Here is a 19146-nt window from a genome sequence, read left to right on the forward strand (position 1 = left end):
TTTGGGGAATACAAATTATTCCAAAAAGGAACGGGTGGAACACAATACTTGGTGGCTTACAAATTTTGTGATTGTGGTTTGAGGAGGCAAACAATTTGATAATCAAATCGAATGGAAATATGAGATATAGCTAGAACACCTAGGGAATTGTAGAGGAATTTACAACAAAAAAGGAAAGAGGTTTCATGGAAAATGAGGGGGTTGTAAATATTATGGAGATTTTATTTGGTAAGGCTTTAAAGACCATTATCAGTTGGATTCCATGCATAAGAGGAATTTCCGTGTTTTATAAATGAATTGGTCTCCGTAGTCTCTTCATTTTTATGTTGAAACCTAAACTTATTTTTTTATATTTATGATGAACTTCATTCAACCAAATATTTTCAATTTTTGGATATTAATGGAAACTTTAAGCCAACGATTCAATAGCTCAGTTAATTTCAAGTTACTTTTTAAAATGAAAAATATTTTTATTTAAAATAAGGAAAATTGGCTTTAAGTTAAAGACGTACGACTTTAACGTAGATTCGTAAATTTTAAGACAACAATTCTTAATACAAAAATTATGATCTTTCTTTTAATGAATATCTCATTATTTTAAGGCATTTCACATAAAAGTGGAACCACAGAGAAAAGCTTTGAAACAAAAAGAAATGTCATCTGAATAATTTTTGTTTGTAGAAACTGGGATTGAACTATGCAAGGGGACAATGTATCACCCATCACGTTTGAATCATAACTTACTTTATTTCTTAATGCAATTGATCACATTGCTTTTGCACATTGGTAAACTGGACTGTCACTGGAATAAATATGACTGCTGAGACAAGCAAATTAGAAATGTTCGCAACCTGAAGTTGATCTCAGTATATCAGTCACCCTGCAAATTATTCGATGAATATCAATGTAACTCGAATGAGGAGCACGGTTACCACTCGAACCAAAAATAATCTACAAAAATTTGGAGCAAGTTCTACCCAAAAGCTACCAAACAAAAATGTTTTCTATAGAAAAATTTGTCAACATTTGATTTTTATAAAAATTATGGCAAAATTTTATTGCTATAGAAAATTTTGCCAAATTTGATTTCTATAAAAATGTCGCAAAATTTTATTGCTGCAGAAATTGTTCACAAAATTTTATTTCTACAGAAAATTTTGTTAAAATTTTATTTCTTTAGAAAATTTTGCCAAATTTATTTCTATAGCAAATTTTGTTAAAATTTTATTTTTTAAGAAAATTTTATAAAAAATGTATTTCTATAGAAAATTTTTGCAAAATCTTATTTCTATAGAAAATTTTTTCAAAGTTTTATTTCTATAGAAAATTTTGTCAAATTTTTATTTCTATAGAAAAGTTTGTCAAAATTTTATTTCTATAGAAAAATTTTTCAAAATTTTATTTCTATAGAGAAAAAATTTATTTCTATAGAAAATTTTGTTAAAATTTTATTTCTTTACAAAATTTTGCCAAATTTTCGTTTCTATAAAAAATTTCACGAAAATTTATTTCTATAGAAAAATTTGTTAAAATTTTATTTCTTTAGAAAATTTTGTCAAATTTTAATTCTATAGAAAATTTTGCTAAAATTTTATTTCTATAGATAATTGTGTTAAAATTTTATTTCCTTAGAAAATTTTGTGAAAATTTTATTTCAATTGAAAATTTACTTCTATAGATTTTTTTTTTAATTTTTATTTTTATAGAAAATTTTGTCAAAATGTTATTTCCATAGAAAATTTTGTGAAATTGTATTTCTATAGAAAATTTGTCAATATTTTATTTCTATTGAAAATTTTGTCAAAATTCATTTCCATAGATAATTTTATCAAAAATTTTATTTCTATAGAAATTTTTGCCCAAATTTTATTTCCATAGACAAATTTGCCAAAACTTAATTTCTATAGAAAATTGTATCAAAAATTTTATTTTTATAGAAAACTTTGTTAAAATTTTATTTCTATACAAAATTTTGCCAAAATTTTATTTCTTAGAAAAAGTTGCCAAAATTTATTTATACAGAAAATGTTGCCAAAATTTTATTTCTACCGAAAATTCTATCAAAATTTTATTTCTATAGAAAATTTTGTAAAAAATTTGTTTTTATAGAAAGTTCCGTCATAATATTGTTTCTATAGACAATTTCAATAGAAAATTTTATCAACAATTTTATTTTTATACAAAATTTTGTTAACATTTTATTTCTTTACAAAATTTTGCCAAAATTTTGTTTTTATAAAAAATTTCGTGAAAATTTATATCTATAGAAAAGTTTGTTAAAATTTTATTTCTTTAGATTTTTTTTTTTTTTCTATAGAAAATTTGATCAAAAATTTTATTTTTATAGAAAATTTTGTGAAAAGTTTATTTCTATAGAAAATTTGGTTAAAATTTTATTTTTATAGAAAATTTTGTCAAAATTCATTTCCATAGATAATTTTATCAAAAACTTTAGTTCTATAGAAATTTTTGCCCAAATTTTATATCTCTCGAAAATTTTATTTCTATAGAAAATTTTGCCAGAATTTTATTTCTATAGAAAAATTTGTCAAAATTTGATTTCTATAGAAAATTTTATCAAAAATGTTATTTTTATAGAAAACTTTGTTAAAATTTTATTACTATAGAAAATTTTGCCAAAATTTATTTGTACAGAAAATGTTGCCAAAATTTTATTTCTATAGAAAATTTTTGCAAAATCTTTTTTCTATAGAAAATTTTTTCAAAGTTTTATTGCTATAAAAAATTTTGTCAACATTTTAGTTCTATAGAAAATTTTGCCAATTGTATTCCTATCGAAAATTTTTTCAAAGTTTTATTTCTATAGAAAATTTTGTCAACATTATATTTCTATAGCAAACTTTATCAAAAAATTTATTTCTATAGAAAATTTTGTCAAATTTTATTTCTTTACAAAATTTTGCCAAAATTTTATTTATATAAAAAGTTTCGCGAAAATTTATTTCTATAGAAAAATTTGTTAAAATTTTATTTGTTTAGAAAATTTTGTCAAAATTTTTATTTCTATAGAATATTTTGCTAAAGTTTTATTTCTATAGAAAATTTTGTTAAAATGTTATTTCCTTAGAAAATCTTGTCAAAATTTTATTTCTACAGAAAATTTTGTCAAAATTTTATATCTATCGAAAAATTTGTCAAAAATTTAATATCTATGTAAAAATTTTATTTCTATAGAGAAATTTGCCAAAATTTAATTTCTATAAAAAAAAATTTATCAAAAATTTTAATTTTATAGAAAACTTTGTTAAAATTTTATTTCTATCCAAATTTTGCCAAAATTTTATTTCTATAGAAATATTTGCCAAAATTTTTTTCTACAGAAAATGTTGCCAAAATTTTATTTCTATCGAAAATTTTGTCAAAAATTTTATTTCTATAGAAAATTCTGTCAAAATTGTATTACTATAGACAATTTTGCCAAAATTTTATTTCTATAGAAAGTTCTGTTAAAATTTTGTTTCTATAGAAAATTTTGTCAATATTTTATTTCTTTAGAAAATCTTGTAACTTGGTCAATCAAATGCCTTTATCTTCTATTCAAACTCAAAAGTAGTAGGTTAGGTTAGGTTAGATGGCAGCCCGATGTATCAGGCTCACTTAGACTATTCAATCCATTGTGATACCACATTGGTGAACTTCTCTCTTATCACTGAGTGCTGTAGGAATATAGAATTTTTCATTTGTGCGTAAAGTGTTTGTGTTGATATCAGATAATCAAAATTTGGTAGTTTTTGTGGATTTTTTGTTACAGACACTAAAATGTGCGTAGTTGGTTGCAATCTCTCTTAAGCCCTTTAAAGTTTCCATGTCTTTGGCATCGTTCTGCCATTAAGGGAGTTAGAGCAATACTTTAACAAAAATTGATACTTCTTATTCAATCGTATCTACATGATAATCACCTTCATAATTGCTAAGGCCTTTAGAAATTTCATCATCATCAGCATTATCAGGCGTATTGTTTTATCACAGCTATCCTAGCTAACAGGATTATCTATCTCTCTAGGGCATTTAAAGTGGTGGACAATGCAACAATCGCTAGACTCGAGGCTAACATAAAGGGGATGTTGCCAAAACCATAAACACCCTCATCGATATTTTCTATAGCTACTGATTGTCATCAGTGTTTGGTTTTGTTTACTGGGTTTTTTGTTTGTTTTTTTTTTTTGTTTAACCCCCTTAATACCAAACTAAACCAAAATCTCTAAAAGTCACCACCGCCCATTTGTTTTGTTTTTCGTTTTACACAATACTTTCAACCAAAACTGTTTTTGGGCTAAATTATATTTCAAAATAAAAAATACTCCATTTTTGTTTTTTTTTGTTTGGGTAAATGGTATCAGATTTGTATTTTTTGTTGGTCTCTTAATTTTTTTACATTTTCGTTTTAGCCATATGTTGCTGTCCGTGATAGCGTAATGCAATTTATATTTATTTGAATTTGCTTCTATTTACTTTTTGGATGATTGTGCTTTTTTCTGAAGTGTTTTTTTTTGTCACCAACCAAAAACCACTGCATCAACAAAACAAAAATATTCTGGGTAATTGATTTTATGGGATCTGTAAAAAAGAAATAAAACAAAATCATAACAACTAAATTGTAAATGTCAATGTCATTGCCTTTGGCTAGTTCGAAATTTAAACAGATGTTGGAATATAGGAAATTTACTTCAGCAGCAGCAGCCAAATGAGCTGTGACAACTGAAACGGGGAAGAATTGTTCACCATTATAATAAAACGGGAAAAGAGGTTTTCGACGACAGTGGTAATAGAATTTTGACAAAATTTTCTATAGAAATAAAATTTTAACAAAATTTTCTATAATAATAAAATTTTGACAAAATTTTTCTATAGAAATAAAATTTTGACAAAATTTTCTATAATAATAAATTTTTTACAAATTTTCTATAGTAATAAAATTTTGACAAAATTTTCTATCATAATAAAATTTTGACAAAATTGTCTATAGTAATAACATTTTGACAAAATTTTCTATAGAAATAAATTTTTGTTAAAATAAATTTTAATAACATTTTCTATAGAAATAAAATTTTGGCAAATTTTTCTATAGAAATAAAATTTTGCACAAATTTTCTATAATAATAAAATTTTGACAAAAATTTTTAGAGAAATAGAATTTTGACAAAATTTTCTATAAAAATAAAATTTTAACAAAATTTTCTATAATAATAAAATTTTAACAAAATTTTCTATAATAATAAAATTTTGACAAAATTTTTATATAGAAATAAAATTTTGACAAAATTTTCTATAGTAATAAAATTTTGACAAAATGTTCTATAATAATAAAATTTTGACAAAATTTTCTATAGTAATAAAATTTTGACAAAATTTTCTATAGTAATAAAATTTTGACAAAATTTTCTAAAGTAATAAAATTTTGACAAAATTTTCAATAGTAATACAATTTTGACAAAATTTTCTATAGTTATAATATTTTTACAAAATTTTCAATAGTAATAAAATTTTGACAAAAATTTCTATAAAAATAAAATTTTTACAAAAATTTCTATAAAAATAAAATTTTTACAAAATTTTCTTAGAAATAAAATTTTGCAAAAATTTTCTTAGAAATAAAATTTTGCAAAAATTTTCCATAGAAATAAAATTTTGACAAAATTTTTCTATAGAAATTAAATTTTGACAAAATTTTCTATAGTAATAAAATTTTGACAAAATTTTCTATAATAATAAAATTTTGACAATACTTTCTATAGTAATAAAATTTTAACAAAATTTTCTATAATAATAAAATTTTAACAAAATTTTCTATAATAATAAAATTTTGACAAAATTTTTATATAGAAATAAAATTTTGACAAAATTTTCTATAGTAATAAAATTTTGACAAAATGTTCTATAATAATAAAATTTTGACAAAATTTTCTATAGTAATAAAATTTTGACAAAATTTTCTATAGTAATAAAATTTTGACAAAATTTTCTAAAGTAATAAAATTTTGACAAAATTTTCAATAGTAATACAATTTTGACAAAATTTTCTATAGTTATAATATTTTTACAAAATTTTCAATAGTAATAAAATTTTGACAAAAATTTCTATAAAAATAAAATTTTTACAAAAATTTCTATAAAAATAAAATTTTTACAAAATTTTCTTAGAAATAAAATTTTGCAAAAATTTTCTTAGAAATAAAATTTTGCAAAAATTTTCCATAGAAATAAAATTTTGACAAAATTTTTCTATAGAAATTAAATTTTGACAAAATTTTCTATAGTAATAAAATTTTGACAAAATTTTCTATAATAATAAAATTTTGACAATACTTTCTATAGTAATAAAATTTTAACAAAATTTTCTATAATAATAAAATTTTAACAAAATTTTCTATAATAATAAAATTTTGACAAAATTTTTATATAAAAATAAAATTTTGACAAAACTTTCTATAGTAATAAAATTTTGACAAAATGTTCTATAATAATAAAATTTTGACAAAATTTTCTATAGTAATGAAATTTTGACAAAAATTTCTATAGAAATAAAATTTTTACAAAATTTTCGTAGAAATAAAATTTTGCAAAAATTTTCTATAGAAATAAAATTTTGCAAAAATTTTCCATAGAAATAATATTTTGCAAAAATTTTCTATAGTACTAAAATTTTGACAAAATTTTCTATAGTACTAAAATTTTGACAAGATTTTCTATAGTAATAAAATTTTGACAAAATTTTCTATAATAATAAAATTTTGACAAAATTTTCTTTAATAATAAAATTTTGACAAAATTTTCTATAATAATAAAATTTTGACAAAATTTTCTACAGTAATAAAATTTTGACAAAATTTTCTATAGTACTAAAATTTTGACAAAATTTTCTATAGTAATAAAATTTTGACAAAATTTTCTATAAAATGAAATTTTGACAAAAAGTTTCTATAAAAATAAAATTTTGCAAAAATTTTCTATGGAAATAAAGTTTTGCAACAATTTTCTACACAGAAAAAATACCACCAAAATATTTCCAACTAAAAAATTTCAATTAATAAATTTATTTATACGGTTAATTTTTTAATCAGGATAGATATATTAAGTTAATTATAAATTATCTTTTTAATCAAACTCGGAAAACTAAGTCACTTAAAAAATGTGAAGCATTTTTTTTTAAATTTTTAACTAAAAATTTATTTCAAACAATCAATTTTTTAATCGAACGAAAAACATTAATACAGTTAAGAAAGTAACTGAAAATAGTTACGTTTTTAATGAAAAAAATAATTGAGTTTGCAATCAACATCAATTAAATTTTTAATTGAATCAATTAAAAAATTAATTGAAATTTGTTAATGTATTCAAATAATTTTTTATCAAGTATTTTTTATGACCAAATAAACCTGTGATTGATACTATAATTTTCTTGATAGAATCAGAGAAAAAATAAAATTTTGCCAAAATTTCTATAAAAATAAAATTTTGAAAAAATTTTCTATACAAATAAAATTTCTGCAAAATTTTCTATAGAAATAAAATTTAAAAAAATTTTCTATAGAAAACAAATTTTGGAAAATTTTTCTTAGAAATAAAATTTTGAGAAAATTTTCTATTAAAATAAAATTTTCTATAGAAATAAAATTTTGCAAAAATTTTCTATAGAAATAAAAATTTTTCAAAATTTTTTATAGAAATAAAATTTTGCGAAAATTTTCTATAAAAATAAAGTTTTGCAACAATTTTCTACACAGAAAAAATACCACCAAAATATTTCCAATTAAAATCTGATTGAAGTTGACATTTTTTCAATTAGTAAATTAATTTATACGGTTGACTTTTTAATCAAGAGAGAAACATTAAGTTAATTAAGTCAATGATTGAAAATATAAAAATTTTTAATTAAAAAAATAATTGATAAATTATCTGTTTAATCAAACTCGGAAAACTAATTTACTTAAAATATGCATGCATTTTTTTTTTAATTTTTAATTAAAATTTTATTTCAAACCATCGATTTTTGAATCGAACTAAAAACATTAACCCCCAGTTTCAGGTAGCTCGTTAGTGCTACGTTAGCTAACGAACTTTTAAATCGTACTATGGACATGTCTCTTATCTTGCTTATATATTCCATATGCCAGTTAGGAACTTAACTACTAAAAAATTTTCAGTTAAAGTTAACCGGAGAGAATATATTTCGATTTTACTTTCTGTTAACTGGGAGTTAAAGTCTAACGGAGATACATGAAAATGGACGTAAGTCAGCTAAGAAAGTAATTGAAATTTGTTAATGTATTCAATTAATTTTTTAATCAAATATGCTTTTAATATCCAAATAAACCTGTGATTGATACTATCATTTTCGGGATTGAAGACTTTTCAATTAAAAAGTTAATTGGATCAATTAATTTCGTGATTGAATCAGAGAAAAAAATTTGTGTGTGTATAGAAATAAAATTTTGCCAAAATTTCTATAAAAATAAAATTTTGACAAAATTTTCTATAGAAATAAAATTTCTGCAAAAATTTTCTATAGAAATAAAATAAAAAAAAAAATTTCTATAGAAATAAAATTTTGGAAAAATTTTCTTAGAAATAAAATTTTGAGAAAATTTTTTATTAAGATAAAATTTTTTATAGAAATTAAAAATTAAATTTTCAATTGAATCGATTAAAAAATTAACTGCAATTTGTTAATGTTTTCAATTAATTTTTTAAGCAAGTATCTTTTTAATGTCCAAATAAACCTGTGATCGATACTATCATTTTCGTGATTGAAGACTTTTCAATTAAAAAATTATTTGGATCAATTAATTTCGTGAGTGAATCAGAGAATAGAAAACATAGAAAACAAATTTTGCCAAAATTTTCTATAGAAATAAACTTTTGACAAAATTTTATATAGAAATAAATGTTTAACAAAATTCTCTATAGAAATAAAATTAAAAAAAAATGTATTGAAAGAAAATTTTAAACAAATTTTCTAAGAACTAAAATTTTAGAAAAATTTTCTTAGAAATAAAATTTTGGGAAAATTTTCTATTATTATTAAGAAATTATTAAGATAAAATTTTCTATAAAAATAAAATTTTCTATAGAAAAAAAAAATTGTAACAATTTTCTATAGAAACAAAATGTTGCAGAAATTTTTTATTGAAATAAAATTTTGCGAAAATTTTCTTTAGAAATAAAATTTTCCAAAAAATTTCTATAGAAATTAAATTTTGTAACAATTTTCTATAGAAATAAAATGTTGCAGAAATTTTCTATTGAAATAAAATTTTGCGAAAATTTTCTTTAGAAATTAAATTTTCCAAAAAAGTTCTAAAGAAATAAAATTTTGCAACAATTTTCTATAGAAATAAAATGTTGCAAAAATTTTCTATTGAAATAAAGTTTTGCGAACATTTGCTATAGGAATAAAATTTTGCAAACATTTTCTATAGAAATAACATTTTGCCAAAAAAAAATTTGGTAAAATTTTCTAACAATTTTCTATGGAAATAAGATGTTGCAGAAATTTTATATTGAAATTAAATTTTGCGAAAATTTTCTTTAGAAATTAGATTTTCCAAAAAAATTCTATAGAAATAAAATTTTGTAGCAATTTTCTATAGAAAATATATTTTGCATAGATTTTCTTAGAGAAAATATTTTGCACAGGTTTTCTAGGAAATAAAATTTTGACAAAATTTTCTATAAAATTTTGACAAAATTTTTTGGAGAAATAAAATTTTGACAAAATTTTCTATACTAATAAAATTTTTACAAAATTTTCTAAAGTTATAAAATTTTGACAAAATTTTCAATAAAAATAAAATTTTGACAAAATTTTCTATAGTAATAAAATTTTGACAAAATTTTCTATAATAATAAAATTTTGACAAAATTTTCTATAATAATAAAATTTTGACAAAATTTTCCAATAGAAATAAAATTTTGACAAAATTTTCCAATAGAAATAAAATTTTGACAAAATTTTCTATAGTAATAAAATTTTGAAAAAATTTCTTAGAAATAAAATGTTATAAAATTTTGACAAAATTTTTTGGAGAAATAAAATTTTGACAAAATTTTCTATACTAATAAAATTTTTACAAAATTTTCTATAGTAATAAAATTTTGACAAAATTTTCTATACTAATAAAATTTTTACAAAATTTTCTAAAGTTATAAAATTTTGACAAAATTTTCAATAAAAATAAAATTTTGACAAAATTTTCTATAGTAATAAAATTTTGACAAAATTTTCTATAATAATAAAATTTTGACAAAATTTTCTATAATAATAAAATTTTGACAAAATTTTCCAATAGAAATAAAATTTTGACAAAATTTTCCAATAGAAATAAAATTTTGACAAAATTTTCTATAGTAATAAAATTTTGAAAAAACTTCTTAGAAATAAAATGTTATAAAATTTTGACAAAATTTTTTGGAGAAATAAAATTTTGACAAAATTTTCTATACTAATAAAATTTTTACAAAATTTTCTATAGTAATAAAATTTTTACAAAATTTTCTATAGTAATAAAATTTTGACAAAATTTTCTAAAGTTATAAAATTTTGACAAAATTTTCAATAGAAATAAAATTTTGACAAAATTTTCTATAATAATAAAATTTTGACAAAATTTTCCAATAGAAATAAAATTTTGACAAAATTTTCTATAATAATAAAATTTTGACAATATTGTCTATAGTAATTACATTTTGACAAAATTTTCTATAGTAATAAAATTTTTGCAAAATTTTCTATAAAATGTTGACAAAATTTTTTAGAGAAATAAAATGTTGACAAAATTTTTTAAAGAAATAAAATTTTGAAAAATTTTCTATAGAAATAAAATTTTGACAAAATTTTCTATAAAATGAAATTTTGACAAAAAGTTTCTATAATAATAAAATTTTTACAAAATTTTCTTAGAAATAAAATTTTTGCAAAAATTTCTATGGAAATAAAATTTTGCAAAAATTTTCTATAGAAATAAAATTTTGCAAAAATTTTCTATAGAAATTCTTCCCACTATATTCTTCCCACTATAAAACCAATTTAGCTACGCCTTTACATTTTTTGTATTTTTTGTAATCTTCTTATTTCTAAGTTATCTCTATCTCCAAATTATTTATTTAGTCACTTATCATTATTGGCACATTTTTGCCTTCCGTATTTGCTCGCATTACCCCATACCGATATCTAATCTCAAACCAAAAAAAAAAATCGTAAAATTTATTATCAAATTGTACGCATCGGATTACACAAAAAACACAGATTTTACTACAAAATAAACGTGACTCAGTGGGCAAATGGAATTTAAAGCCCAACTTTAAAATGAAATGCGACACAGAAAATTTTATATAAACAAGAGAAATAATTTATGCAATTATTTGCACAAAGCTATTGGGAGATATTAAGACCATAAATCATCAAGCAATTTTGGGGAAACGCTGAATAATGCGTTTTCAAATAATTACAGGATTAATTATCGTGACAGGTATGAGCGAAACTCAAACAAAGAGAGGGAGAGAGAGATTACAATGCAATTTTATCAATGTTAATAATGATGTATTTCCTTGATTTTCTTTATATTCCCCACCCCCGACAGTAATCCTCCTTGTAGGATATGTCCAAGCGAAAAATTTGCCAAGCCATGGAATTTCAAATATGATTTGCAAGGATAATAAGGAAATTGATGCAACACAAAAATCAAGTAAAGGATCTTTGTGGCATACAACAATTGAGGCTACTAGTTTGCAGGAAGAAAAAGGTCTCCATTCTCCTATAAAGGAAAAGAAATCGTCTTCAATTAAATCCAGTGAAAGTAAAGCTTTCCATGTATTCGTCCATAGAAAACCCATGAAGGATGCCCCTATAACCCATATTACTGAAGTGAATCTGGAGTCCTCAATACCCAAAGAAGATATGGTTAAAAAAATCATAGCAACTTTTGGAACCAAACAGGCTAATATTCTAACGAAATTGGCCGTCGATATATCCAAGAAACATAGACTTGAAGAAAAAAAATCCAGAAAATCTTACAATAGAATTGCTAGAGCTAGTTGCAATACCTCAAAAAGGTCATCGAGACGTGTTTCTAGGACCAGCAAGAGAAGTCATAAAACTGAAGCCGAAGGAAAGATTATCACTTCCCTGGGAAAGAAACAGAACTCAGTGCCTTTGGATGACAAGGATCTAATGAAACATGAGAAAAATTTGGCGAAAAAAAATCTTGATAACCCAGAGGAGGAGATGAAAACTTCTACACCTTCTTCAGTATTTGCGGGAGGTCTAAAGATAACGCCGGCCACATGGAAGTTTAAAACGAAACCCTTGCCCCAAGAGTTACGGGAAGATGTAGATGATAAAGGAAATGGAAAAGCAACTAAAGAGCAAGCAACGGATCTTAAAAAGGATTCAAGTGAAGAGGAAGAAGTTTCTCAAAAAGATTTTGAAGTAACTTCAACAACTTCGAAACCAACACAAACAAAATCATCAGAGAATACTACATCCAACTCCCAGAAAAGAGGATCAAATCAAAGAGAAGATGATGCTAAAGAGGCTGTTTCTCTGAAAGAGGAATCTTCTATAATATCTAAAGGATCAATTAAAAGAGAAGATGACGCTATAGAGGCTCTTCCTATTAAAGAGGAATCTTCTACAAGGACTAAAGGAACAAATCAAACAGAAGATGATGTTCACGAGAACCCCGCTGCTGAAGAAAATTCTTCTAAAACTCCCTCCCAATTGAGCTCAGTAACCCACGATGAAACTCCTAAGCAAGAAGATCTTGCAACTCCTGCTCTGGCCACAACTCCTTTTCCCCAAAAACCAACTTCCAAAATAGTTGCAGTAACACCCAAATCAAATAATGAATTATCTGAGCTAAGAACTAAAGGAGAAGCTTCTAAAATTGCTAATGCCATGCCTTTACCCATAACTGCTGAAGAAATAACTTCGGTCTCCCGCGGTAGAGGAGAAGATATCGAAGAACTAATGGAAACAGATCATGGAACTTCAAAGGACTCAAAAACAAACTCCCCTCGAGATCAAACAAAATCAGCCATTTTAAACTCAAACAATGAAGAAGCACCATCATCACGAACAGAAGTCACACCAAGATTGAATACTGCAACTTTGACTACTCTTGATTCAGAACATATTCCCAAAATTGAAACATTTTTAACCACCCCTTTGCCAGTAACAACTCCTCTGAAATCAATATTGAAAGAAAAGGATATGGTGGAATCCGATTTAGAGCAAAATTTTATGGAAGATTTAGAAGAGAAAAAGTTTACCAGTAAAGTTGAACATGCTACCATTAAATCGGAGAAACCCAAAACTAAATCACCATCATCGAAAATCCATACTGTCCGACTAGATGGTTTAGATACCAAATCCAATATGGATACGGATATCACAACTACTACACCCAAATTACAAACTTCCAAACATCATAGGCTCTCTTTGAATGATAGTGATAGTGATACTCCCAAATCTGAAGATTCTAGTGCCATTGTGGAAGTTAGTACTTTTCTAACAGAAGATGCTGCTTTGAGAGCAGCTACTGAAGATCTAGATTTTCGTCTCTTTTTAAATGATCATCCCATTCCTACGAATATTGATGCTTTCCCCAATAAATCCGAAAATCATGCCACATTTTCCACAATGGCTTCACATGAAGAAGAAGTTCTTAGAGAGGTGGGTCATAGTTTTACTTAGAGAAGGAGAAGAAAAATGTGTTATTATAAAATAAGCCATCCAAATTGGATGAACTAACATGTGATGAGGATCACATTGAAAATATTTGATGATGAGAAGATAAAAATATTTAGCTGATGCCTGAATAGCCTTTAGATTTAATTATTTATATTAACTTATATGTTTTGAAACAGAAAAGAAATAAATTATAAAAAAAAATAAAAATAAACTTATTTTGAATCCATTTTTTTTTATTTATATCCACTAACATCGTTATCACTGAGTTTTTCTAAAAGGTGGCTCAAAAAGTGTCATTTTAGAATCAGTTTAGATTTATTCGAATTGGTTACCTTTGCCACGAATTATCCAGACAAAGCCATCACAAAAGTTGCTCCACCATTGCTGCCACTGAGAATTTGTAAAAAGTGGCACAAAAAGTGTCATTTAGAATCACTATATATTTGTTCGATTTCCATACTTTTGGCATGAATTATGGCTTTCAAATGGTCGACAAAGCTATCACAAGCTGCACGAAAGTGGCTTCACCATTGTTATCACTGAGAATTTCTAAAAAGTGGCTCAAACAATGTCATATTAGAATCAGCTTAGATTTGTTTTAATTAGCTACCTTTTGGAACGAATTGTGGCCTGGTCGACAAAGACATCACAGCCTGCACGAGAGTGGAATCACTTTAGATTTGTTCGAATTGGCACAAATTGTGGCCTTCAAATTGCCGTCAAAGCCATCATAGGCTGCATGAAAGTGACCCCACGTTTGTTACTACTGGAAGTATTTAAAAAGTGGCACAAAAAGTGTCATTTAGAATCATTTTACATTTGTTGGACTTGGCTACGTTTTTCCAAATTATAGCCTTCAAATGTTCGACAAAGCCATCACAGGCTGCAAAAAAGTGGCCCCACGTTTGCTGAGAATTTCTAAAAAGTGGCACAAAAAGTGTCATTTAGAATCACTATATATTTGTTCGATTTCCATACAGGCTGCAAATGTTCGACAAAGCCATCACAGGCTGTGGCCTTCAAATGGTCGTCAAAGCCATCACAGGCTGCATGAAAGTGACCCCACGTTTGTTACTACTAGAAGTTTCTAAAAAGTGGCACAAAAAGTGTCATTTAGAATCATTTTACATTTGTTCGACTTGGCTACCTTTGACCAAATTATAGCCTTCAAATGTTCGACAAAGCCATAACAGGCTGCAAGAAAGTGGCCCTACGTTTGCTATCACTAAAAAGTGGCACAAAAAGTGTCATTTCAGAATCAGTTTAGATTTGATCGAATTTGTTACGGTTGGAACGCATTATGGCCTTTCAATATCGACAAAGACATCACAGCAATAGCTGCACCATCGTTACCACAGAGAATTTTTAAAAAGTGGCGCAAAAGGTTTAATTTTAGAATCACTTTAGATTTCTTTGAATTGGCTACCTTTGGCACGAATTGTGGCCTTGAAATGGCCGTCAAAGCCATTAAAGGCTGCATGAAAGTGGCACCAAGTTTGTTACCTCTGGAAGTTTCTAAAAAGTGTTAAAAACAGTGTCATTAGGTGTCACCATGAATCGCCACGAGAGAGGTCCCACGTATGTTACCAATGGAAACTTCTAAAAAGTAGCACAAAAAGTGTCATTTTAGAATCAGTTTAGATTTGTTCAAATAGGTTTAGGTTTAGCACAAAATGTGATCTGAAAAAGGCTGAACGAAAGTGTCTCCACATTTGTTACCACAGAGAATTTCTAAAAAGTCGAACAAAAAGTGTCACTGGTTCTAAAAACAGTTTGAATTTGTTGAGATTGACTACCTTTGGCACGTATTATGGCCTTCCAATAGTCGACCAAGTCATCATAGGCTGCACGTGGCTTCATCATCGTTGCCACAGAGAGTTTCTAAAAAATCGAACAAAAAGTGGCTTCCCCGTTGTTATCAAAGAATCTCTTTCAAAAGTGGCACAAAAAGTGTCATTTAGAATCATTTTACATTTGTTCGACTTGGCTACCTTTGACCAAATTATAGCCTTCAAATGTTCGACAAAGCCATAACAGGCTGCAAGAAAGTGGCCCTACGTTTGCTACCACTAAAAAGTGGCACAAAAAGTGTCATTTTAGAATCAGTTTAGATTTGATCGAATTTGTTACGGTTGAAAAGCATTATGGCCTTTAAATGTCGACAAAGACATCACGGCAATGGCTGCACCATCGTTACCACAGAGAATTTTTAAAAAGTGGCGCAAAAGGTTTAATTTAAGAATCACTTTAGATTTCTTTGAATTGGCTACCTTTGGCACGAATTATGGCCTTAAAATGGTTGTCAAAGCCATTAAAGGCTGCAATGAAGTGGCGCCCGGTTTGTTACCACTGGAAGTTTCTAAAAAGTGTTAAAAACAATGTAATTTGGTATCACCATGAATCGCCACGAAAGAGGCCCCATGTATGTTACCACTGGTAACTTCTAAAAAGTAGCACAAAAAGTGTCACTTTAGAATCAGTTTAAATATGTTCAAATAGGTCTAGGTTTAGCACGAATTGTGATCTGAAAAAAGTCGGTAAAGACATCACAGGCTGCACGAAAGTGTCTCCACATTTGTTACCACTGAGAATTTTTAAAAAGTCGAACAAAAAGTGTCACTGCTTCTAATTTGTTGAGATTGAATTTGTTGAGATTGGCTGGTTTGAATTTGTTGAGATTGGCTACCTTTGGCACGTATTATGGCCTTCAAATAGTCGACCAAGTCATCACAGGCTGCACATGGCTTCATCATCGTTGCCACAGAGAGTTTCTAAAAAATCGAACAAAAAGTGTTATAAAAGAATCTCGTTCAAAAGTGGCACAGAAAGTGTCATCTTAAAATCAGTTTAGATTTGTTCGAATTAGCTACCTTATGCGAAATTATGCACTTAAAATCGTTGACAAAGCCATTACGCTGCACGAAAATGGATCCACTATCGTTACTATGAATATGTAAAAATATGTAAAAAGTGGCACAAAAAGTGTCATTTTAAAATTAGTTTAGATTTGTTCGAATTGGCTACCTTATGCGAAATTATGCGCTTAAAATCGTTGATAAAGACATTACGCTGCACGAAAATGGATCCACTATCGTTACTATGAATAAAGTGGCACAAAAAGTGTAATTTTTAAATCAGTTTAGATTTGTTCGAATTGGCTACCTTATGCGAAATTATGCGCTTAAAATCGTTGACAAAGCCATTACGCTGCAGGAAAATGGATCCATTATCGTTACTATGAATATGTAAAAATATGTAAAAAGTGGCACAAAAAGTGTCATTTTAAAATCAGTTTAGATTTGTTCGAATTGGCTACATTAGCCACAAATTATGCCCTTAAAATCGTTGACAAAGCCATTACGCTACACGAAAATGGATCCACTGTCATTACTACAGAGAATATGTAAAAAGTGGCACAGAAAGTGTCATTTTAGGATCAGTTAAGATTTGTTTGAATTTGGTTACCTATGGTACGAATTGTGGCCTTTTAATGGTCGACAAAGCCATCACAGGCTGCCCGAAAATGGCCACCCATTTGTTACCACTTAAAAGTGGCGCAAAAAGTGTCAGTTTAGAATCTATTCAGATTTCTTTGTATTAGCAGTCTTTAGCATGAACTGTGGCCTGAAAAAGGTCGACGAAGACATCATAGGTTTGGATTAGCTACCTTTGGAACGAATTATTACACTGAAAACATGTAAAAGTGGCACAAATAGTGTCATTGTAGAATCAAATTCGTTTGGCACGCATTCGTTTGGAGCCACCGTGGTGCAATGGTTAGTATGCCCGCCTTCCATTCCATCGATTCCTGCTTCGACCTAACACCAAAAAGTTTTTCAGCGGTGGATTATCCCACCTCAGTTATGCTGGTGAAATTTCTGAGGGTTTCAAAGCTTCTCTAAGTGGTTCGACTGCAATGTGGAACGCCGTTCGGACTCGGCTATAAAAAGGAGGTCCCTTTTCATTGAGCTTATCATGGAATCGGGCAGCACTCACTGATAAGAGAGAAGTTCACCACTGTGGTATCACAATGGACTGAATAGTCTAAGTGAGCCTGATACATCGGGCTGCCACCTAACCTAATTATGACTTTAAAATAATCGAAAATCACCAGTTTAGATTTGTTCGGATTGGCTACCTTTGGAACGAATTATGGCCTTAAAATTTCACTACTTTCCTACTTTTGGCATAGACGACAAAGCCATCACAGGCTTCACAAAAGTGAATGCACTATCATTTCCATTGAAAATATGTAAAAAGTGACACAAATAGTGCCATTATAGAATCACTTTGGACGAATTGCCTTCGTTTGGTACGAATTGTGGCCTGAAAAGGTCGGCAAAACCATCACACACTGCACGAAAATGGCTCCACCATTGTTATCACCAAGTCTTTCTAAAAGGTGACACCAAAATAGTCATTTTAAAATCAGTTTAGAATTATTCGGACTACCCAAAGAAAGTGGCTCCACGAACGTTAACACCGAGACTTTCTAAAAGGTGGCATAAAAAGTGTCATTTCCATTGAAAATATGTAAAAAGTGACACAAATAGTGCCATTATAGAATCACTTTGGACGAATTGCCTTCGTTTGGTACGAATTGTGGCCTGAAAAGGTCGGCAAAACCATCACACACTGCACGAAAGTGGCTCCACCATTGTTATCACCAAGTCTTTCTAAAAGGTGACACCAAAATAGTCATTTTAAAATCAGTTTAGAATTATTCGGACTACCCAAAGAAAGTGGCTCCACGAACGTTAACACCGAGACTTTCTAAAAGGTGGCATAAAAAGTGTCACTTTAGTTGGCTAACTTTGGCACGAATTATGGCTTTCAAACTGTCCACCATCATTATCAATATCTAAATAGTGGCATAAAAAGTGTCAGTTTACAATAAGTTAAAATTTTTTCAAATTGATTAATTACGATGGCCTTCAAACGGTCGACAAATCCATCGACCGCTGCACGAAAGTGGCTCCACCATTGTTATCACCAAGTCTTTCTAAAAGGTGACACCAAAATGGTCATTTTAAAATCAGTTTAGAATTATTCGGACTACCCAAAGAAAGTGGCTCCACGAACGTTAATACCGAGACTTTCTAAAAGGTGGCATAAAAAGTGTCACTTTAGAATTGCCTAACTTTGGCACGAATTATGGCTTTCAAATTATTCACCATCATTATCAATATCTAAATAGTGGCATAAAAAGTGTCATTTTACAATAAGTTAAAATTTTTTCAAATTGATTAACTACGATGGCCTTCAAACGGTCGGCAAAGCCATCGACCGCTGCACGTCAGTGGCTCTACCATTGTTATCACCAAGTCTTTCTAAAAGGTGACACAAAAATAGTCATTTTAAAATCGGTTTAGAATTATTCTGACTACCCAAAGAAAGTGGCTCCAAGAACGTTAACACCGAGACTCTCGAAAAGG

General features: G+C 26.8%; 1 protein-coding gene across 1 annotated transcript; it reads left to right on the forward strand.

Moving 5' to 3' along the window:
* Positions 1-11340: 11340 nt before the first annotated feature.
* Positions 11341-13933, forward strand: LOC142230040 (uncharacterized). Its single transcript, XM_075300651.1, has 2 exons — positions 11341-11489; positions 11601-13933. Exons 1-2 carry the CDS (start codon positions 11450-11452, stop codon positions 13712-13714), a joined length of 2154 nt encoding a protein of 717 aa, XP_075156766.1. The 5' UTR covers positions 11341-11449; the 3' UTR covers positions 13715-13933.
* Positions 13934-19146: the final 5213 nt, after the last annotated feature.

Source organism: Haematobia irritans, chromosome 3 (genome assembly GCF_050003625.1).
Source record: "Haematobia irritans isolate KBUSLIRL chromosome 3, ASM5000362v1, whole genome shotgun sequence".
In the NCBI taxonomy this organism is placed as follows: Eukaryota; Metazoa; Arthropoda; class Insecta; order Diptera; family Muscidae; genus Haematobia; species Haematobia irritans.

Coding starts and splice junctions, on each gene's coding strand:
- LOC142230040 (XM_075300651.1), top strand. CDS start 11,450: ATGCGTTTTCAAATAATTACAGGATTAATTATCGTGACAG. Junction 11,490..11,600: donor AGGATTAATTATCGTGACAG/GTATGAGCGAAA, acceptor CACCCCCGACAG/TAATCCTCCTTGTAGGATAT.